This window comes from Phodopus roborovskii, unplaced genomic scaffold (genome assembly GCF_943737965.1).
Source record: "Phodopus roborovskii unplaced genomic scaffold, PHOROB, whole genome shotgun sequence".
Lineage (NCBI taxonomy): Eukaryota > Metazoa > Chordata > Mammalia > Rodentia > Cricetidae > Phodopus > Phodopus roborovskii.
Genome location: NW_026126511.1, coordinates 46914148 through 46937519, shown reverse-complemented (window position 1 = coordinate 46937519; position 23372 = coordinate 46914148). Strand labels below are relative to the sequence as shown.

General features: G+C 46.5%; 1 protein-coding gene across 4 annotated transcripts; it reads left to right on the top strand.

The window, feature by feature from the left end:
* Positions 1-1375: 1375 nt before the first annotated feature.
* Positions 1376-17892, top strand: Stmn4 (stathmin 4). 4 transcript variants are annotated; one of them, XM_051195477.1, is made up of 8 exons: positions 1376-1508; positions 11598-11686; positions 12556-12651; positions 13186-13266; positions 13621-13829; positions 14563-14754; positions 15422-15474; positions 17285-17892. In XM_051195477.1, the coding sequence occupies exons 2-7, from the start codon at positions 11674-11676 to the stop codon at positions 15440-15442; spliced, it is 612 nt and encodes a 203-aa protein (XP_051051434.1). In that variant the 5' UTR covers positions 1376-1508; positions 11598-11673; the 3' UTR covers positions 15443-15474; positions 17285-17892. The 4 variants fall into 4 exon arrangements, with proteins under 4 accessions (XP_051051434.1, XP_051051436.1, XP_051051433.1 ...); XM_051195479.1 differs by lacking the exons at positions 1376-1508; positions 13186-13266 and having other exon boundaries at positions 11605-11686; XM_051195476.1 differs by lacking the exons at positions 1376-1508; positions 15422-15474 and having other exon boundaries at positions 11605-11686.
* Positions 17893-23372: the final 5480 nt, after the last annotated feature.

The window sequence follows — 23372 nt, the reverse complement described above, 5'->3', positions numbered from 1 at the left end:
CAAGGCTACATAGCAAGACTGTGTCTCAAACAACAAGTAAAAATGACAACAATAACAAAAACATTCTCCAAGTCCAAGCTGAATTAAAGTTAATTTGTTCTCAGTCTATGGGGTAGCAGAGGAGGAGGAGGGGGATCCCCAATGCCAACTGACATTGGACAAACCTTCCCTAAAAAGGATGAGGCTCAAAGACATTAAAACACGTGAATGAAGGAAGCCTACCAGGGAGACAGATGTCATATGATTCGACCACACTAGGCACACAGGACAGGCAGCTTTATTGAGATGTGCAGGAGACTGAGGTTGGGGATGGTGGATTTATGGATGAAGGTTCTGAATGAAGTTAGAAGGGATGAAAGGGCTCTGAAGATGGGTGGTGGCTGTCTTCACACAACATGGTGGCTGTATAATGGCACCGAACTATCTCCTTGTTAAGTAGTTAAAAGAGTACATTTTACAACAAAATATTGCACACTCCTAAGAAAGGGGACTGAAGTGAGGCTATGTGATAGTGTGTGAGGACACGAATGCATGGCAAGGGACTTCAGAGGCAGAGGCACTCGGAGGGAGGGTCTTGTTCCACAGGGCTCTCGCCCTCCCTCTGCACCTGCTGTCTGCAGCTGACAGGCAACGTGTAAACAGCTGACGAGTCTGTACAGAGGACCCCCCTAGTCCCCGAGGAAAGTCACCACCAGTGATCCATCGCTGCCCTCCAGGAATCCACCACATTCAGGAAAGACCCATGTGTAATGATGTCCAGTCTAATTTCCTACCTGTGGCTCCCTCTGGTTGGCTTGGGCTGGCTGAGTGGGCTGTGAGGACACACTAGTGCTAGGTAGATTCTGCAGGAGAGACAGAACAACATGCTTTTGAGGGAGGCCAGAGGGAAACCCTGTTCCCCGGGACACCTGTGAGGCTGGAGCCCTCAGCAGCTTCTGGACCGGGAATTTTTACAGCCTTTTCCTGCCATCTAAACAATCCTTCATAGGTGTTGGCTCTGATGGAACTGGGAACAGTCACCAAGTTCTCAAGGGGCTATTTTTAGGGTTCATCTGTTCTTCCTATTGCGCCCCTAGATTCCATATTCCCCCTCCTCCAGACTTGAAGAGCTGAAGATTCTTCAAGTCATTCATCCTTCCCCTAGCTCGCAAGCTGTGCTGGCACCCCCACCTCTCGGTACCACACCCTCTCTCTTGCCTCCTGGCCACGCTTACCCCTCTCTGCTTCCCCAGCCCCACTTCCCCAGCCCCACAGGCAACGGGGAAAGCAGGCTCTTTGTCTGACATCATCTTCCACTCCCCAGCCTGCTAAGAGTTACTCACTCAGGCAATCCCTGCTCCACCGGAGGAGACTGTCCAATTGCCAAGCAACCCACTGTTAGCCAATCAGAGAGCTCGGAGGTGATGTCATGGCGAGAGCCCAGCAGTGGTGCTGATGTTGAGAGAAGCCCAGGGTACCACTAATTGAGGGAGTGAGAAGAGAACAGCTCTCTGGAAATCGGACTGCAGGTAAGTAGAACTCAGATACGGATAATCGGAGGGTTTTTTTTTTCAAACAAAAGAAAGAAACAAAACAGCAGCCAGGGTTGGGGAGAAACGAAGGATTTGATGCCTATTGTGTTGCCTTTGGTTTCACTCAGTCCATTAAACTTTGTCAAATGCTGGTGTGGGGAGCAGGGTGAGGTAAAACGATGGCTCTTGTAGAGGGGCGAGGGTGGGCTCTGGGTATCACTTTTTGTTCAGGATGAGTGGGACATGTTGGAGGGTCATGTTGAGTTATTTCTGCATGAAAGATGTTCTGCTATTAAGAGAGGAAGGTGTGTTGGAGCTCAGCTTCATCGGGGGCTGTTCTAACTGAGACCCCATTCTATCTGAAGAATCTCTGCTCTTGACAGTTTCATCTGTCCTTTTTGTTGTTGTTCTTGTTTCTGGGCATTGTCTTTTCTTTCTCCTCTAGCTCTGTGTAGTCTTACTTTTTCTCTCTCCGCCTTACCGATACAGTGAGATCATCCCCTCTTGCTTGCCCCGCCCCACCCTGAGGTCAACCCAATTCTAACTGGCTCGGCAACTGGCTCTAAGGCAGAGGATGCAAGCTTGCAGGACTGCCACACCCAGGTTCCCTGATCCTTGGCCAGTCACAGCTAGCCCCCTTTGTGCTCAGCCCACCGCCCCAGCCAGGAGTGTTGGCATCTTTTTTAATCCTCTGTTTCCTCGTCCAGGGAACCAGAGCTCCTGTGTCCAGCAGATAGCTGTGTCCCCACGTGGCGGGGCTGTTCTTGTTTTATTTCTCCCAGAAACACAGTTAGGTGTCTAGGAGCCGCATTGTCTTCAAACTGGACAGTTTTGGGGAATACCTTAGAGGATAAAGTCAGACAGCCTTTGGTCACCCTGTATGAAGACCCCAGGTGGGGTTGCCCTATATCCCAATGCCAAGAGGATAGCAGATGGGATGACCTGGCAATGACCTGCTGGAGTTCTGAGGGGTGAAGGGTAGAGATGGAATGTGGTGGAATCTGTCTCCCCTATGGCTGAGGCCCCTTGGGGAGGAGAGTTCTCCCTCAGATGGGGGCTTGGAAGATGAGATCATGCACCAGATGTGGAAATAACGACAGCTGTGGAGGGAAGCAAAGGCAGAGGGGGCGGGTCAATGCACAGTCAGAAGGCAGCCACCACCTCCTAGTCCCTTGCTCTTGCCTCCAGCCCTCCTTGCCTTGTGGATAGAATTAGTTCTTGGTCCTTTTCCGAGCTGCCCAGATCCCTCTACCTAGTCCCAGACTTTTACTTTTCCCCAGCTCCACCCAGTCACACCTGGAACAACTGGGAAGTGACTTGGGAGCTTCACCTGCTAAAAAGGTCTGTCACAGAGCCTGGCTGCCTTGTGGAAAGTGAGATCCCCATCACAAATGGCATTTGGTGGAAGCTGGATGACCACCCAGCAGAGAGACACTGGACATCTCAGTGCTACTGTGGAGGTTAATCCAGACCAGGGCTGTGGAGCTGCAGGCTCAAACCTAACTAGTGGATAATGAGATTAATTTTGCAGAATGGAGTTGATATTTAAAGATAAAATTGTTCAGGACAGCATAGGAAAAAAAGACAGAACACACCCCACATAATGGCCAGGGCTTCCTGTGCCTTTTTAATTCTATATTCTTTAGCTAGGTATATATTTGTGTGTATATGTGTGTATGTTATATTCAAGTACACATGCATGTTCCTGTCTTAGCATTTGTACGCCGGACCATGACATAAAATCTAGCTTTTGTTGTGAATTCCAGTCAACAAATAGTTGAGAATCATTGGGTTAAGTGGCTTTTGATTGTCTCTTCTAGCCCCAAGCCTGAACATTTATGGAAAATTCACCAGGCTGGACAGTTTTTTTTTTTTCAGTTTAAAATTTTTAATTGTAGTAACATGTAACCATCATGAAAATGACTATCTTCACTATTTCAAGACAATGTTGTCCATGTGATGCTCAGGAATCTTTTCATCCTGCAGATTTGAGACAGCACACCTGTTAAATATCCACTCCTCATCACCATTGCCCCTTATTAGCAACCCTTGCTTGCTTTCCACCTCATATGTGGCTCTGCCAGGTGCTTCCTAGCAATGGAACACACATTATTTTCTGGCTCATTTTACTTGGTATGCTGTTCTCCTGTTTCATCCATGTTGTGGACTGTGTGCCCTTGCTTCCAGGTATCACTTAAGTCATCCAAAGTTACAAAGAAGTCTCAGTCTTGTTTAACCAGAGAGGATGTTTATTCAGGGACATACTGTGCTCTGAAGGATTCCTAAAACTAAAAAAGTTTGACTGCAAAGCATGCACACGCACACTGTTGAACAGACATACCACAATTCCGTCTTTATTCACAGTTTTGCCTTCCTTTGTCTCAGCTACCCAAGATCCATTATATCCAAAAATATTGCATGGGGATTTCCAAGAAAAAAAAAAAAAGCAATTCAGGAGCTTAAAGTAACTTTTACCAATATAACATTATTATTTGCATTTTATAATTGCTGTTGTTGATTTTTAATTGTGCCTTCTGTATAGACTCTACTTTATTTTACATATACATCTATAGACTCAGCATTGTCTGTGGTTCTAGACATCCAAAGAACTTCTTGGGTTGTGTCTTCAGCAGATAAGGAGGAAAGGAACTGGCAAGTGGGAGTGGTTTGGATGTGCAATGAATATTTAGATTTCATTTTGGCAATAAAGAAAGGAAGGAAGGAAGAGAAAGAAAAAGAAAGAAAGAAAAGGAAGGAAGGAGGAAGGCAGTATCTGAGGTCTGAGAGGTGCACTGCCTGTCCTCTCTTGACTATCCCTGCCAACCCCATTTGCTTTGTAGGAGAGAACTGGGTTGGTTGATGCTTAAGAAAGAGGGATGGAGATGCAGGGATGTGGCTCATTGGTAGAGTGCTGTCAACCATGCACAAGGTCCTAGGTTTAGTTGCCAGTGTTTAAGACAAAACAAAACTCAGCATCAAAGACTGAGACAGCTATCAGAGAATAAGATGTTGAACAGCAAAGGCAGACATACGGGACAAGGAAAACAGAGCAACTGGGAGGAGGTAAGGAGAAAGGATGGTCTCTGCACCAAGCCAACCACATAGAGAGAAGGGAAAACCCAAATCTACCTGTGTTCATGAGTTTAAACACCTGGATACTGAATGGTCAAGATCATCACCAAAGAAAATCTTATTTTACTTTCTTGTTGAAACACAAAGATTCTGTCTTTGTGTCCCACGTGGCCAAGACTTCAAGACCAATCCCCAGACAGATAACCCACAGAGACTCAGCTCCTGAACCCTTCTGTGCCAGGTCCTTCTTCGTGGAATCTGTCACAAATCAGGCCAGCCATGTTCAGGCTTCTGCCCCTTCATGCCTGTCCATTTCCTCTGCCCCCCCCCATCCCTTACTGTGCATAGGGTTAGTGGGACACTGTGGGAGGGGACTTACAGCTGTAATGAATGGAAGAGATGACTGGATTTGACTCTATTTGATGAGGAGGCTAAAGAGGCAATATGCGTGTGTAGGGGTAGGGTGAGAGGGATGTAGGGTAGAGTGGGAGGGACATATGTGTATGGGTGCATGCATATATCTCTATGGCTTCCTCCTTCCTGTTGGGATTAGAATGTAATAATCTAAATGCTAAAACAAACACCAAAACAAAACAACAACAACAACAAAAAAAAAAACAAAAACAAAAACAAGTGCTTTAAAAAAAATGGCAGGGAATGGTATTTTCTTGTTTGTTTGATTTTCACTCAGTCCCCCAGATGATTAACTTGTCTGGTATCTGTATTGCATGATTCAGGGAGGATTAAATGATTACAACGATGTAATAAACTTAGGGTGGGGGAGGGAACCCTGGAGGGAAATGCTAATAGGATTAAGTGGTAGATAACAAGGAATGATTGATTCTCTGTTCCTGGCATGTCCTGTTAATACCGTGTGGCACTGTGTATAAAGGGTGTGTATAGATACACACTGGGAAACGTGTGGTACACCATGCACACTATCAAACATCTACATTGCTGCCATTAGGAACAAGGTCATGGGTGTTTCTCCATGCACAGATGCCTGCAAGTGCCCTTGACTCCTGGGTCTTATCTTGTGTCTGGGTCATACACCCAGGATTCCAGGTAGCCTGCCTCAATGGAAGGTCCTGCCCTGAACTTGACTTCTGGCAGTGATTCCTCTGCATGTATTGAACTGGGAATAAAAATAGCCCAAGCTGTCCCTTCACAGTGCATTATTTGGGGCTGTAGGTTTTCCGGCTGTGGTTCCCCATCTCCATCTTGTCTCTCAGCATGGCTGTTAGTGCTCCAAGGCCTTTGCAGACTCGGGTTTCCAGGGTTCTGCTGCTAGCAGGGCAAATGTCCTAGAAATGCACATGAAGCTTCCTTCTGACATCTGCTGTGCACTCTAGGAGTTCTTGACCATGAGCCCTGGCATCACCTCCTCCTGCTGGAGCCCTTGGAAGCATTCAATGGGTGATTCAACAGTGACATTCTCCAAAGCCACTCATACCAAGTTTTGTCTATCAGGTCCCCTCTGCATGTCCTACTTGTCCATGCTTAGTGGTGTCCTCACCCCTTTCCCCCAAGGATACAGTGGCTGCATGGCTGGGCCAGAGGCTGGCAGAGCCTCAGCAGAACTCCCAAAGGCCCTACCACTCAGTTTCCCTGCAGCAGCTAACTATCTGCGGCTATTCCAGTGCCTAACAAAGGGCTTGGCACAGCATTCAATATTCAATAAATAGTGTGGAAAGAATGAAAACCACATTCATAAAAAAGTAAATTATCTCCTTTTGAGTTTTAAATACAAATAAAGCATACAATGCCAATCAGAACCTTGAGACAGCAGGAAACGAGCAAGGCTAGTCCTCTGTGGGAACATGATTTCAGCCAAAAGTGAAGATATGTGGCACTTGGGTCTCTAGGGCAGCACATGGCATCAGGATATAGAAAAGTGTCAGTCTGGAACTGCCTCTTTCTGCACTCTTGTGGTTAGAGGAGCTAGGCTGGAATTCATTACACCCACGCCCACGAAGTTCCCATCTTGAATCTGTGCCAGAATCCCTATATTTGTCTTCTGGAACCCTTGCCAGAGACAGCTCTATTTAAACCACTTGGACATGCATTAACTGCTGATCCCTCGGAAATAGTCCACGTGGGTTTCTAAACAGCCCAGCAGCAATAGCTGGGCATTTCTCAAAGCAACTAAGTACTTGTCCACTCTGCCCATTGTGTGGGCAGTTCAAGACTCTCCAGGGTTGGGCATATAAAGGGTAAGTGGCCACATCTCTCTGGAGCACTTAGCATTCTGTTGATCTCAGAAAGCCTAGGGCCTTGATCCTGACACAATATCCTGCAACAGCATCCCTTCTAGGAACCCATTTCTATACAGAGGGAGGCTCTGCAGACCCTGATGTGGGCTGTTGTCCTATTCGAGAAGGTAAAAGGGACCCAGGACAAGGCAGAAAGGCTCATACACTGGAACCCAGGGCTTTGCATTTTGGTTCTTCCTCTACCAACAGCTCACTGTGTAACCTCAGGATCCCTTGTCCCCAGTGAGCACAGGACTGACATCTTGGGTGGAGCAGTATCTTGCACTGACCTGGCTTCTTCTCACCAAACACAACAGTACTGGTCTAGCTGTCACTGGCAGGTTTCACATGCTCCTTATAGGGAGACATTATCCCTATGCTTGCCTGTCTACCTGGTTTCTGATATCATGTGAAGGGCTCCATCTTTCCAGTTTAGCTATCTTTTCTCTCCCTTCTAGCTGGAAGTTCTCCAGTCCACAGCCTCCACTCTGTCCCTTCACCATCAACCTCACCCACCTAATTTGCATCATTTGCTGTGTCTGATTGTGTTCTTGGTTGCCTGGTTCCTTGGGTGTGTGTGATATCACTCACAGATGTGTTCTATTATATATGCTGGTGTTTTAATCCAGCAACAGAAAAGTGCGATTATTTGCATTTCCATACACAGCCACTTAGATACTGGCATTGTATGAAGATCAGTTTATAGTTGGGAGAGCAGTGGTGGGTGTAACTCCAGAGTGTGATTCAGTATAATCAGGTCCCTAATACTTTGAACCTGGCCATGACATCCAGTTGCTCCTCCTTGACTACTCCCTAACCTGGTACCACTAGACACACCTTTTAGCCACAAATGCTAGATCATGAAGACCTAAACAGATTTCCCATGAAATACACATAGATCAACTTTCAGCTCAGTTCTAACTTATATGACTTGGTGCAATCTACTCAACATTGCTGAGCTTCGAAGTCCTTATTATCTTACATTAAGTTGAGATTTATCTGCCACTCTTCTGGAACAAAGCAGACAGTCAAGACTGGTAGCTATTATTACTGCTATAACCTTAGCATCCGTATCCATCTTGGTTCTCATAGAAAAAATGGCAACGGCTTGAACATGGAATAGTTACAAACTCCTTCAGTGGCATGGAGGTGTCTGTCTACTATCTTTTTGTTCCTACTCTGATGCTCAAGACAGTCTGTATGCAACCCACTAGGTCCCCTCTGTTCCTGAATATGCATAATTCACACTTCAGCATAGCCAAGTTCCAAAACCTCTGCATGGTTCTAGGCTCAAGGAGCCTACATTGCATAATGTCCTTTCCAACCTGGGCTAAACTGTCTTCTTGATTTTGACAGCAGACATTGGAGTCCTCTCACCACCTGCTACTCTGGCTCAGTCCCCAAAGCATGGGTGCTGGGTGATTAAGAGACTCTTACATTTGACCAACCAGTTTGTGTCATGCTCTATGCGGGAGCCTGGAAATCGCCATCCTGAACCCTTGTTATTTCTGTAGCGACTATTGAGTGACTGTGTCACATTGGCCTTTAGAGCTTGGTGTGCAGTCAGCTTCCTGTTACTTTCCTTAGGGGCTACTAAAGCACTAAGATGGGCCTTTGTTTTACCAGCAAACATGGGAAGAGGCTTTGGTTTACCAGCAAACATGGGAAGAGGCTTTGGTTTACCAGCAAACATGGGAAGAGGCTTGGGATGGGCCTGGGGTGTATGTAGCATGGGAGCTGCCTTCTGATGCTCAGATGCTTGATGTCATAGGTAACATATCTTCCTGATAGGCAAGCTCTGCTTCACCTCTCTGCTGGCCACCATTGCCTCCTCCTGCCTCCGTGAGTTTTAGCATTCTGTGCTGTGCTGTGACACTCCCTACTTCTCTCCCTGGCAGCTGAGGGCACACCCAGTAGTCCCTGCCTCTAGGCTGTATGTTGTTATGACAAGATGGCATGCTCATAGTTACAGAGCAGGAGCCACACCACAGGCAGAGGGCTGGGGGAGGTGGGTTTTACTGGCTGCCACTAAGCACTGATGCTACAAGCTAATAACGGGAAAGTGAGACTCCCTACTGCGAGTTCCATCCCCAGGGGCTTAAAGTTGCCTTGCATTGCTGCACTTTCCAGAAAGCATTGGCCGTGGCCTTTCTCAGAGTGCCTCATGCATATTGGCTACAATAGAAATGATGTATCAGCATGAGAGTTTTGAAGGGTCCCATGAATCTCTGGATCCAAGGGTTATACTCAGTAACAAATTAGGTCATGTTAAAAATAAATAAATAAACTAGCCACTCGGAGCAGTGAAAAAACCATGGGTTTATCATGTACTGTGACTATTGGGGCTGGCATATACCCCACCACATAGCAGGAGTTTACAAGTTCAAAGTTAGCTTATTAAAAGCTCCAAAGAAGATCCTTACTTGTGTCTTCCAGCTCGGTGTCTCAAGGCATTCTTTGGCTTGTGGCTGCATCATTCTGGCCTCTGCTTTCTGACCTTACATGTGTTACTCATGAGCCCCACCTGGGTAGTCAGGGATGCTCTCATCTTGACATTATCAGTCATATCCGCAATGGTCCTTTCTCCACATACAAGCACATTCACAATGTTGGGGCATGTGTGCACTGCTTTTTTAATCCAGGGCTTGGAAATGTCACCTCATTTTTCTGAGCCTCGCCACCTTCATTTACGAGAGAGGATTGGGGTGAGTGTGTAGTAAAGCGAATGCTCTGTGACTGTGAGTTTTAACTGTGCAAGCTCGAACCTCACAGTGCTGAGATCTGTGACAATTTCCTTGTCAGTCTGTCACCTCCCCTGACCCCTGCCCTGGCCTTTCTTCTTTGGCTCTCCAACATTCTTTGTGCTCTCGTGACTCATAGACCAGATTTTCCCATATGGAAAGTACATGTTTGAAAAAAAATTAATTCCCTTCTTCCTCCAAGCTAGGCTGCTTTTTCTGTGTCCTTGGGACCACGATGGACAAGTAGCATATGTCTTGCTCTTCCATTTGCCACTAGAGAAGAGCTTATAATTCAGATGCTCTGGGTCTGGACCCAGGCTGGACTCCCTTAGAGCTTTGTGACCCTAGGCAGGTATCTTAAAGTCATCTGAATGCAAAAGCAATGGCACCTGCTTTGTTGGCACAACTTAGGCTCATGTGAAGGTCAACTGGGAGAAAGTTTAAAGTGTTTTATGTGTGTAGGGTCTTGTCATTCTAGCCCAGGCTGAGGACATGCCCCCACATGGCTGTACCTGCGCATCTCTCTTCTTCCTCGGATGTGTGTTTTCTTCCCTTCTCCCTGTCCCCACATTCCCTTTTGACCCATCAACCAAGGTCCTAGGTCTCTGCCTCCCCTGGCCAACATGTCTCATTTAGTCACTCTACTTTGCAATCCTCCTGGACCTCAATGAATGCTGGCCCCATGATCAAGGACTTTGTCCTCAGGCACCAGGCTGATCTCCATATTCAGGGACTCACTGGTACCATCAGGACCAGCCTGACACCATGGAGAAAAGGCCTATTGTATTGGCAAGAGAAGGCTCTGGCAGAGTTTTTGGCTTGAAAATGAGGAACAGCCCTCTAAGGACAGCTGGGTTTGCTTCAAATCTGTGCTCGGTTGGTTACTCTATTAGTCTTGACAACTGGGGGCATCATCCTTACTTGCAGGGCTGGTAAGGGCTGCCCTGATGAAGGGGGTGGAGGAAGGATGTTTTCTGGGTGATGGATACAGGGCAGAGCTTTTCTTATTTTACAAGAGCAAATCTGTGCAGAATGAACACTGGAAGCACAAGGTTTAGGTGTGCAAAGTGACAGGGTGATATAACACCTGCCATCAACTTTGCACTAACATAGTTTTGAGGCTGGAACTGGACTCACTGCTCCCCCAGGATCTCCCCTCTATGTAGGCCTTGGCCTCATAGGGGAGACACACTCACTATCTAAAAAAGGGAATTTCAAGTCCCTGAGTTTCCCAAGGCTGAAGGAACGTAGTAGTAGTCTCTTGGCTCATGTCACTCTACACTGGCACAGTGACCATCAAAGGTGGCAAAATACCAAGCAGTCTTTATGCCAAGCACTTACCACTGGTCCTCAGTGGAGTCCTGTTTCCTCTCATCTCCCAGGTGTTTATAAGTGCTCCTTCCTCAACCTTCCTATCTCCTTTCTTGTCTTCTCCTTTCTTCTTTATTGTCTTTAATCCCAAGATAGTCTCACATGCCCATGCATGTCTCTGTGCTAACATATTTATCATGATGATATGTCTTTGTGTGTGTCTCCCCTCATGGACCAGGGTCATTTTTCAGTGGACTCAAGGGACCAAGCTGGTAGTTATTGGAGGACAGAGAAGTGAGAAGGTATTTCAAGGCAGGTTTCACATCTTCCGCCCTCCTACTCAACTTGTTTTGGTAGAGGAGTTCAGACAGCTATCTAATTAACAGACATTTCCAGGCAATTCCTATGGAGGGCTTGCCTCTGGCCTTCACCCTGACCTTGGGCCAGTTTATTAAACCAGACAGGGAAAGATAAAGTTGGGGGAACCCATCTTTACATGCTATAAGGCCTGAGTCATTTGTGAAGGGATCCTTGGTGTGTGAACTGAATCTTCCTGAGCAGATGTGGAGGACGGTGATGGGGTAGTGAAAGGTAGAGAGGGGAGGGCCTGGAGATCATAGCAGATGCAGTATGCCCAAGATTCCTTCAGTGCTTAAAAAGATGTCCTTATGGTGACAGTCTGTCAATGTGAACTCTTCTCTCTTTCCTAGGATTGTAATTGTGTTCTGAGCTGGTAATCCATCTGCTGTGATTGTCAGTCAATCCAACCACCAGATTCCAGCCAACATGACCCTCGCAGGTAAGTACACGCATCATCACTCAGAGATGGATGATATAGCACAAGCCATTTCTCTCTCTTTATATGTTTTTGTGTGCTGAGATTGCATGTGTATGTGTGACACATGTTTGTCCATGGTATATATGCATGCTACATGTGTGTAGACATCAGAGAACAACTTCAGGTATCATTTCTCTGGATCCATTCATCTTGCTGTTTTTGGAAAGGGTCTTTGTGTATTATTTTAAAACAATACCCTTATAATAGAGTTGAAATTATGCTTTCAGGTTCTTAAGAGAAAATGTGCACTGGCAAGTGGTGGGGTTTGGACTGAGGAAGTCTCTTATGTTGTACGTAGAACAGGGTGCAGTGGGAAAGGGCTGGCAGAGGCCACCATGATGACCTGTGACCTCCAGAGAGACTGCTGTCAGGGGTGCATTTTTTTCTCTGTGGACAGCCACTCCCCTGCTTTGATTCCTGTGCTGGGAAGTTATGAGAAAAGTCTTAGCCCAACTCCCTCTAGAGTGGGCCTGGGCCACAAGGAGAGTAGTAATTTTGCCCTCTGTATTAACCCCTTGACCCTTTAGGCAGCTGTGTCAAGTACTTTCAGCAGAATGAAGAGTCAAGGACCTGGCCTCTCCCTGGGTAGAAGTATGAAATGGAGATTGGGGACCAGGGTGGGGACACTGGCCCCTGGGTCTTTACTTGAGGGTACTTAGCATTTGGTATTGACAGAAGAATAGGGTCAGCTGTGTGAGTTGGAAGGTCAGATTTCAAGTCTGAGGTGGTCCAGGCTTGGGTCCTTTGGAACCAGAAAGCCTGGACTGACTCTTGGAAGTGCTGGTTTCTGGGACTGGTGGGCCCATCTTCACTGGCTCACTCTCTCGTAGCCTACAAGGAGAAGATGAAGGAGCTCCCATTGGTGTCTCTGTTCTGCTCCTGCTTCCTGTCTGATCCCCTGAATAAATCATCCTACAAATATGAAGGTGAGTGGGGGCTCGGCTGGGAAAGGAAAGGGTGGAGGTTTCTGTGTCCTGTGTTTGTGGGTGCCCCCCATTAGCCCTCATCTTGTAAAACTATCCTGGTCATAGTGTGTCTTCTTTCCCAGAGCTGGAGGGGTCTGAGCCCAGGGGATCTGGCCTGGAGTGCCAGGTGGCAGTCAGGGGTCTGGATTAGGCCCTCCTGTAGCACTTGCTCTTAGAGTCCCTTTTGCACATTCCTTGAATAAACGGATGCCACAGAAGATGCAAGGACAAGCCAGACATAGGTTCTGATACTCTGGTATGTTCATCAGGGCATCCAGGGATAGACAGAGATGTTTCCCAACAGCCCCGAGATGAAAAGGATGCTATCAGAGTCCCCAGACACTGTCACAGAGTACTGAATGGCCATGCTGATGAGGAGTGGTCAGGGGACAGACAGGTCATCTCTTCATTTCTGGTTGCAAGGAAGGGATGGGTTTGGTCTGTCAATGAGAGAGGTGGGTGATTGGATGACCTGAGACTGTTTTTTCCGTTTAGGCTGGTGTGGGAGACAGTGTAGGAGGAAAGGTCAAAGCCAGCGGAAAGGCAGTGCTGACTGGAGAGAAAGAAGAGAACAGGGTAGGTGGGAGGCAGGGGAGAGGTTCACAGGCCATCAGAGGGACAGGGCAAGGAGGGGTTGGGGGTGGGTGGTGGGTGAAATGAATTGATGCCTGTCACTAGCGAGGAACAACAGTAGCTGGCGTTCCTGCAGCTGCTATTGCAAATCACCCCCTGGGATCCTTGCCCAAGGATCCCAAACCTTACTCCATTAAAGCCCCTGGACTTAGGGTCCAGTGTTTAGGATCCACCAGGCCCTCATTATTGGTATGCCTTGGGACCCTAGCTTCCCTGTGTCTACGTGCATGTGTGCATGCTCGTTGGGACCCCAGCTGCTCCTTGGCAGGTGAGCAGCCTCCACTCTGCCCTCTGCAGCAGATACTGTGGACCTGAACTGGTGTGTCATCTCTGACATGGAAGTCATTGAGCTGAACAAGTGCACCTCGGGCCAGTCCTTTGAAGTCATCTTGAAGCCACCCTCCTTCGATGGGGTGCCTGAGTTTAACGCCTCCCTTCCTCGACGGCGGGACCCATCATTAGAAGAGATTCAGAAGAAACTAGAAGCTGCGGAGGAGCGAAGGAAGGTTAGCACAGCCCCTCTTTCTTATCCTTCCTTCCTTTCATCCCAGTGTGAGCAGGAAGGAGAGAAGTGGTGTTCCTGAGGAGGTAAGAGGGCACAGTGAACCTCCTGAGCACAGAGCATAGACCAAGCCACTGCCTGAAGAAGATAAGATCATGAATGTGCACTGGGTGAGCTTACAGTTTGCTTCGTGTGGCTGAGGTATCACATTCCTCTCAGAGCTGGCCTTGTATTCACTTCCTTGTTTCTCATTGATTCTCGTGGTTCAACCCAGATGCCATTTGAAGAGCATTTGTAGAAATGCTCTTCAGTTTCCGGGGAGGGGGGACTTTCTCCGTTGAATTCTGTGGTCCCTCCCTTCACCTGCAAGACATTTATCACTTGCAGGTCTGGGTTTCAGTTATTTATTAATATGCATGTTTATTTCTATTAGGCTATTTGCTCCCTTCCAGGGTGTCTGGAGTTGTGAGTGCCTTGACGTTAATATAAGATTATACAGGATTTGTGAATGAATGAGTTGAAGAGTGAACGATGAAAACAAAGACTCAGAGGCTATATAGAAAAGAGTTAATAAAGACAATGATGGAAAAAAGCCTTGCAGGTGGTCCCGTGTCACTGCTTCCTGTTTCTGGGCTAGGGGACCAAGTTCAGGGATGGTCCTCATCTGGGCGTGGCACTGTTAAGCCTCAGATGGTAGAAATCATCCTAAATCGGCTCTCTTTCTTATGCTCCCCTAGTACCAGGAAGCAGAGCTCCTGAAGCACCTAGCAGAGAAACGAGAGCACGAGCGGGAGGTGATCCAGAAAGCTATTGAGGAAAACAACAACTTCATCAAGACGGCAAAAGAGAAGCTAGCCCAGAAGATGGAGTCCAATAAGGAGAACCGGGAGGCCCACCTGGCTGCCATGTTGGAGCGGCTGCAAGAGAAGGTAAGCGATCCTGGATTGGCAGGAGGCTCCGTCCGCTCGTGTAAGTACACGTGACTTCTGCATCACTCTGGAGGAAGCAGCCTCTGCAGGAATGGGAATGTTTCCATCAGGCAGGGCCTTCGTCGTTCTAAGGGTAGGATTTGGGAAGTCGCAGACAAGAAGCACACACCATACCTTGGGTGGCCTCGGGGAGGATTTTCTAAAGTTTTACAACTGGTATTTCTTAGTCTCAGGAGCTTGCTTACACCCATCTTTTCTAGAGAAAGCCTGTCCAAAACATGTATCTGAGGAGAGACATCTGTCTGCACATTTTTGGCTTCATCCTTGAACGGACAGTTTTGGCTTAATGAAAGATGCTACCCTGAGCATGGCTCTTAGCTAGGGGCACAGCAAGCTTGCTTGCCAGTAAAACAGGAAAGAGGATTCTCCCCAGAGCTCTTGATAAGGGTCACAGAGTAGTCGGTTTTGTTTTGTTTTGTTTTGTTTTTTCAGTAGTCTGCCTTTGTCAGTAACCAAAATGTCACCTACATATGAGAGGTGTGAGAGACTGGGGTTGGTCCTCCGTGTCTTCCTTTGGAAGACATGTTGGCCTCATTCTCCGAGTCCCGGGCTGCCTCAGTTTCTCCTGCAGCTCCTGGGAAGCTTTAGCTCTGTGTTTTATTTCCAGGAGCCGCCTGCTGCGCGGTGACTCCCGGGACCGATCGGTGGCCTCGTCCCATGGTGAGCAGCGTGGTCCTTATTCCTTCCTGCCTACCCACCTAGAACCTCAGGCCCTTGACAATAGTTCCTAGAAAGATCTGCCTTCATTCAGGGATGAGAGCTGCACAGGCTCTGGAGATGGCCAGTAGGTGGCAGCCCCATGCTCTGCCATTCATTTCTAGGGACAGCAAGGCTTTTCTCTCTTTTCTGCTTTAGGGGAGGGACACAATCTGGGTCTGACTTTGGGCTTCTCCAGTTAATGAGAAATACTGTAGAAAAACCTAACGTAGCCTTTTCTTTTTAATACTGAGTCTCCTGCATACAAGCGGCTGCTTTCTTGCCTGTCTCAGAGAGACTATCTCAGTCTTGTCTCACAAGATTTTTTTTTATCAGAAGGGCTTCTTTAAAGACCAAGCAAGCAGAGGCCAGAAATCTGCATACCAATCCCCTAGAAAACAGAGGTGGAGGTGGAGGTAGAGGCAAGGTTGTATTTAAAAAGACAGCTGTGCATTTCAAGTGGATGCTAAGAAACAAGATGCCAGATCAGACACTTGAGAGGACATCTTCTCTTGGAGATCTTGATTCCCACTCATAACTATTTACTGGAGGAGGCAGGAGGCAAAGTGTGTGGTTTTCCACCACATCTCTGTCCAACGATTAGAGATACCTTCAACATCAACAGTGCTGTCCATGTTAGCTCTTGTGTGGGTAATGACCAGAATTCTTAGTCATTCAAAACCCAGCCCTTACTTACTGCCTGGGTTTCTAGAGGCAAGGTCTGAGGGACATGTGGGTTCCAGGTCATGTGATACACATCACAGTTTGAGAATCAGGCATGCTGCTCCTTGCTTTCAGCCTGTGGAAATTTACATGGCCTCTGGAAAGATAAACTTGTAGGTGAAGATGTAGTTTTAGGAACCTTGGTGGCTTCAGGGGTCTATTCCTGGTTAATCTGCCATCCAGATGTGGGAACATCAGGATCTGGTAGGGGATCATTGAACAACTGTCAAGGACCATGTACCACAGTAGGGGCTGGGAAATACAAATAAGAAAAACAAAAGTTTCTGGCCTACAAGGACCCAGACATTTGTCTAGTGCTGGACTGATATGGAGGACAAGTGTGACATCGTCCCACAAGTAGACACTTCTCAGAGTCTTGGAGGCGAGCCAGCTGCCCATTCTAGTCCCACTGGAAAGATCTAAGAACTTGAGGCCTGGTTAGATAGGACAGTCAGTACACAGCTGGCTGGGGGCCAGGAAGGCAAATCTTGTCTTTAGGTTAGATTATGATATAAAGCAAATGAAGCCCGTTTCCCAACACATGTGAGCCAGGCCATTGTCTGGAATCAAGAATGCATTCCCAACAGTTCTCTGTCAGTACATAACTTGAGAGTCCTCCTTCAGTTAGCAGTTTACCACAACGCCAAAGTTGTCGGCATCTGTGCTGTGTCAAGGATGCCGGCAATGGGATGATTCTTTTCCCATCCCCCAAACTGGCTGTTCAAGTGGCTCCTTATATTTAGTCAAGTGACCACCATCCCAAGTGCCAGAATGACCAGTGGAGGTAGAGAGAGCCTACTGTGTCTTGGAGTCTCTGTGAGGTGGGTCCACTATAGGATGTGGGGACTCAATGGTTCATGGGCTATGTGTACCTGTAGGCTTACACGTCTGTATCCTGCATCTTACTCGCCTCCTTCCACCCCTCTCAGGATGCCTTCGCCGACAACTCTGCTCTGCCTGTGGTTACCAACTTTTGCTTTCCATTCTCTTGCCCTCTGATCTCCCTTGGCATCCTTGTGTGACCTGCCCTTGTCCCTCCCTTCCTTCCCAGGACAAGCACGCAGAGGAGGTGCGGAAGAACAAGGAGCTGAAGGAAGAGGCCTCCAGGTAAAGCCCAGAGGCCAAGGAAGCTTCCAGGACAGCCGGATGGCTCCCACAGCAACCTGGCTCCAGCAGCCTCGGCTGCTGGCTGCTCTCCCAGCACTGGGGTTTGGGGGGAGGGGGGTGGCCAAGGGGCGTTTCCTCTGCTTTTGGTGTTTGTATATGTAAAGATTGACCGGTGAAGCCATCCTATTTGTTTCTGGGGAACAATGATGGGGTGGGAGAGGGGACAGAAGGCGAGGAGTGTGGAAAGGGAGGTAGAGATGAACCCATGGACATTGTGACACTGTCCACTGACTGAAGACTTGGGCCAACGCCCCCGCTTTTCACGGCTCTGCCTGGACATCCGGCCTCCAGGTTCTGATGGAGAGAAGATGGGAACCGAGGCAGAAGTTCAGAGTGAAGGGCAGAGTCCTGGTGGGGTGATGGCTGCAGGGCCAGCAGAACAAGCCCATCTGGATGGAGTGAGACCCGCCCTTCAGTGGGTGGTTTTAGGTCTGTGTGTGTGTGTTAATTGTCATCTTTTGATCATCATGACCAATGAAGCATTTACTTCAAGTCTCCAGCTTTTTATTTCCTGAGTTTTTTCCTTTGCAAATGGGTTGAATGTTCTGGAAATTTGGCTTCGCACGTATCTGATGGCAGATGTTTCTAATTTTCCCATTTAAGCAGCCGATGTGCTGAGTGAGGTGGGTAAGTTCATATTGGAATTATTAGAGGTTTTCTTTTCTCTTTCCTTTTAGACCCATTCTGTGGGTTGACCCTTAGTGCTGGAGTGCATTGAAATGATGAGAAAGACCATGGCACCTTTCCTATCTGCAGGCTGACATCCCATTATAGTCCCAAGGATTCACTGTAAGAAGAAAAATGTTAGGCCACGTAAGCTGCTATAACAAAATACCTTAGGCGGAATAACCTATAAATCTATAACAGAAACTTACTGCTTACGGTTCTTGAGGTGGGAAGGCTGAGATCAATGTGGCTGGTGAAAAGCTACTTTCTGCCAAGAAAATGCATGGTGCCTTCTTGCTGTGTCCTCTTGTAGCAAAAAGTGGAAAGGCTTCATACAGCTTCTTTTATACGGGCATGCATTTGATTCATGAGGGCAAGAGACCTCCGACCCAATCCTTTCCTAAAGTCCCACCACTTCATATTATTGATTGGGGGATGGAGCTTTAATATAGGGCTTTTAGGGGGACAGCAGCATTCAGACATAGCAGAAACTGTCACCCAAGGTCTTGGGATTCTAGACAGATCACAGAATACCAGTGAGGAGAAGTACTGCTTACTAGAAGAAAGCAGAAGGGCCACGTTCTCTAGGACACTGGACCAGGGCTGCAGGAGCCCCTCTGACAACAGGAATGGGGTGGAGTCTGTATGAACCAGATCCCAGGGTTTCTCCACACCCCATGTCGTTTTGCTCAGCTTTGCAAATAAACTCTTTAGTGCTGCTGTAAGTGAGCTTCATTATAGGATAGAATAACTGGAGAGTCAAAGGTGGTGGTGACGATGGCAGTTGTTGTGGTGATGAAGGTGGTGGCGATGACAGTAGTGGTAATAGTCGTACTAAAAGTGATAGTGATGATGGTGATGATAGTGATGATAGTGATGATAGTGGTGATAGTGGTGATGGTGCTTGCAGATCATACTTTTAGGCAGCACCTATTAGATGCCTATTTTCTAGACTGCCACACATTTATTACCTCATTCAATTTTGTACCAACTGTAGGAGAGTTGCTGCTGTCATCCCATTATGCAGACAAAGAAAGTAAGGCTTAGAAAGGATAAGTCGCTTGCCCAAATTCCCACACATAGTAAGTGGGAGAAGAGGGCTTGAATTTGCAGCATGTTCCCAAAGTCTGCAATTTTAGCCACCCACAGTACTGCTTTCTGGCGCATCTAAAGTGGGCTGTGAGTCCGAAGTCAGGGCTTCTTAGAGTGAGTTCTGACTCACTGGATGGTGAGGCCAACTTTTTGGTCCCACTCAGTCTTCTTTTTCTCTCTTTTCCCTTCTGTCATGCTGGGAATTAAGAGTCATGGGCATGGGGGGAAAGTATTTTCTGCGCAGAATTGACATGGAAGTTTTTTTTTTTTTTTTAAATAAAGAACAAATGCTGTGGACAGATGCACAGAGAGAAAATTCTCAAAGGGGGAAAATCATTCCTTATAGAAACGGATCTTACAGGGAAGGGATCCTTGTAGGGAAAGGATCTCATAGGAAGGGGTCCTTGTAGGGAAGGGATCTTATAGGAAGGGATCCTTGTAGGGAAGGGATCTTATAGGAAGGGAACCTTGTAGGGAAGGGATCTTATAGGAAGGGATCCTTGTAGGGAAAGGATCTTATAGGAAGGGATCCTTGTAGGGAAGGGATCTTATAGGAAGGGGTCCTTGTAGGGAAGAGATCTTATAGGAAGGGAACCTTGTAGGGAAGGGATCTTATAGGAAGGGATCCTTGTAGGGAAGGGATCTTATAAGAAGGGATCTTTTTAGGAAGGGATTCTCACTTTGTTATTTTAGTTATTATTATAACTTCATTTGTCTTTCCCAAGGCTGGCCATTTAGGTGAGGTGCTAGGGGTCTTGGGAGTTAAGTAAAAGCTGGGCATGGTGCAGTGCTGGGGAGTTGGAGTCAGGAGGATGCCTGAGGCTTGCTGGCTGGCCAGTCTAGCCAAATTGGTGAACTTAAAGTTCAGTTTTAGATTCTGTCTCAAAAAGGAAGGTGGGAGTGGGGCAGTGGTGGCACACGCCTTTACTCCCAGCACTCTGTGAGTTCAAGGCCAGCCTGCTCTGCAGAGTGAGTTCCAGTACAACCAAAGATCAAGATAAACCCTGTCTTAAAAAAAAAAAAAAAAAAAAAAAAGGTAAGGTGAGAAGCAACTAAGGAAGATACCTAAAGATACCTGATGTTACCCTCCGGCCTTCAACATGTACACACTTGCACCAACATGAACACATACACAAAAGACTGATCAGGATTTGCAGGAGGCTGAAGTCCATCTCCAGGACAGTCTGTGTCCTCCCTAGTCCCCAGCCCTTGACAGGAAAAATCTAATACACTATGATGTGTGTAGCTCGGGACACCTTCCAAGTCCAGGACCCTAGTATACAATTTTTGCAATTAAAGTGACCACCAGCAAATGTGGCAGGAGGAGCTGGAACCAATGCAGGATGAGTTTACGAGAGACATGTGGCTCTGAGGTCCTCAGTTGGTGGCTTTCCATTGGAAGTGCCCCATCATTCTGAAGCAGAGATTTGAGTTAAAGCCAGGAGAGAGTACAGTGCTTTCCTTAAATGAATGGAGGCTAAGAATGGCAGATAAACACCAACGGGCACCCAGCTCAACTCACAAATATGAATTAGAAATCTGTTGAGGATCATTTAGGGCCAAGCCTAAATTATTTCACCTAGAAACAGCTTCCCCACAGATTGGCTAAGAATCAGTATATCTTGCTCAATATACAACTCTTCCATGATCAAACTTCAGTGAATACTGAAACCCAGAGATACTGGAGATAAAAACACTTAGACAGTACTCAGGTTTCAACTAGGCATGAGTAGGAGTGCGGTTGGTATGGCTGGAAGCTTTTCTCTGTCCCGCTCGGTGCCACTGGACCAGTTTCTCTCCTGCCCACTGGTCCCCACAGCCGCTTATAAAACAATCGTTCACAGGCTTACCATTAATTATAATTGTTTGATCAATGGCTCAGGCTAGCTCTTACATATAAATTAACCCATTTGTAATAATCTGTGTATTGCCACGTGGTTACATAGAGTTACCTGTTCTCCAGTATAGCTTGCTGTTTAGGCAACTCATTTGCTTGACTCTGTCTTCCTTCTCCCTGTATCTCTGCTTAGATTTCCCACTTAGCTATATTCTGCCCTGCCATAGGCCAAAGCAGCTTTAATCATCAACCAATAATAGCAACACATATTTGTAGCATATAGAAGGACATCCCATATCAGGGTGGAGACATACTCTGGGACATTCACTCCTAGAGTAATAGCAGACAGAAGCATGGAAAGGTAGATAGATACCCTATGTTCAAGGGACCATATCCCTTCTCGTGGTACACAATTGATAAGACTAGAAGACTAAGGACAGAGACTAGCCCACACCTATACCACATCTTCCTAATCTAGGAGGAATGAATGCCTCTGCCCTTGTGAGATCTACAGGGAGAGCAGGAAACTCAAGCACCAATACAATGCACAGAACCAAAATATAGCGACCACCAATGAAGACACCAAAGGGACAGAACACATTGGGTTCTAAGTGTATTTGACATACTCAGTATCTCAGCATATCTCAGGAGAAGGCTGGCATCTAAAACGGCTCTTGTTTAGAAGTGGAAGAGATACCAGCCCACTAGGAATCTAGTGTATGTATTTCCCAACATGCACATACAAGATACATGAAACATGGGACATGATTCCTCCCAAAGTTCAGATTTCTTCCTTCAGTATTGGACTCCAAAGGCATTGAAGTGGGTTAATAGTTGTAGAAAGAATTCAAGACTGATGTTTTTATTTTGTTTTATTTGTAGAGCTTTGGGTGGAACACAGGTTCCAATGCTTGCTATGCAAGGGCTTTATCACTGAGCTAATGGGTTCTCACTGTGTAGCCCATGCTGACCTCAAATTCATAATTCGGTAAGAAGCAGTAGTAGCCTCTCTCTGAGTGTTAGGATTACTGTTATATCTCACCATGCCCACCTCAAAACAATGATATTATTTAAAAATAATGAATTCAAGTAAAATACCAAAAAAAAAAAAATTAGCTAAAAAGAGTTAAGGAAGACAGTACAGGGTATGAATGAGAAGTTTGATAAAATGAGATATTTGGAAAATGAATCAAATCTTCAAAATGGAAAGCTCAATAAGTCAAGAAAACAAAACAAAAAACCAACCAACCAACCAACCAAACTAACAACCAAACAAAAAACCAAATCAATGGGAAGCCACACTCATCAGTCTAGATAGATCAAGTGACAGAGAGGTCAGAGCTCAAAGGCAAGGTTGATAAATAAGAGTATTCAAACAGATATAAGAACAAAATGAAGTGAACAGGGAAGCCCTCTGGGAAATGACTAAAAGACAATTTTGGTGTGGTGGAAGGCGCTAAAGTATATGCTAAAGGTGTAGAAAATGTATTCAGTGAAATAAAAGGAGAACATTTCCAACATCTAAGGAAAGGTGTGGATATAGGGGACATTTATAATCCTAAGCAGGCGTGGCCATGTAGGTATTTTGTTTTTAAAAAGGCAACAGCAAATAATGAAGATTTTTTGAAAGCTATGAGAAATTCCAACTCTCTTCTAAATGTGACCTCAGCAGAATAACAGCAGACTTCTTTACAGAAACTCTAAGGTCATGAGAGGTTGGGGTGCGTTTATTGTAGACCCTGAAAGAAAACTGCCAGTCTGGATTTCTGGGTCCAGCAATATTGTTCTTGAGTTGAACTGAAGAATAGGCATCTTCCAATATGACCAAACATCACATTAATTCGCTCACTCCATCTCTGGGAAGATGTTAAATGAATCCTAAGCAGAGGAGGAAGAGAAACATGAGCACAAAAACATAGGGAGATGAATTTCAGCATGAGCCCATTAAATATGCAAGTCAAAGGACAGAATTGAACATTATAGAAATAACAAAACGAGAGGAATTAATACAGAACTCTTGATTGCATCTTTCCATGTAAATGGTCTCAATTCTCCAGTTAGAAGCCACGGTGTCACTCGCTATATGAAGCATACGACCTGACGATCTGCTCTCTACAAGAAGCACACCTCATTAACAGGGGCCCTTGCAGATGGAAAAGGAAAGGGTGGAAACTCGATATTGCAAGCAAATGGAACTCCCAAACATGCAGGAACAGCTAATCAGAAGCAACCAAGAAGAGCTCTACACACAGCCAAAGGGAATGATACACCAAGAAGATATTACAATCATGAATACATGCAACGAACGTTAATGTAGCCACACTCAGGGAGTAAATTTGGCAGTGGTCCCTGCCTTTAATCCTAGCACTCAGGAGGC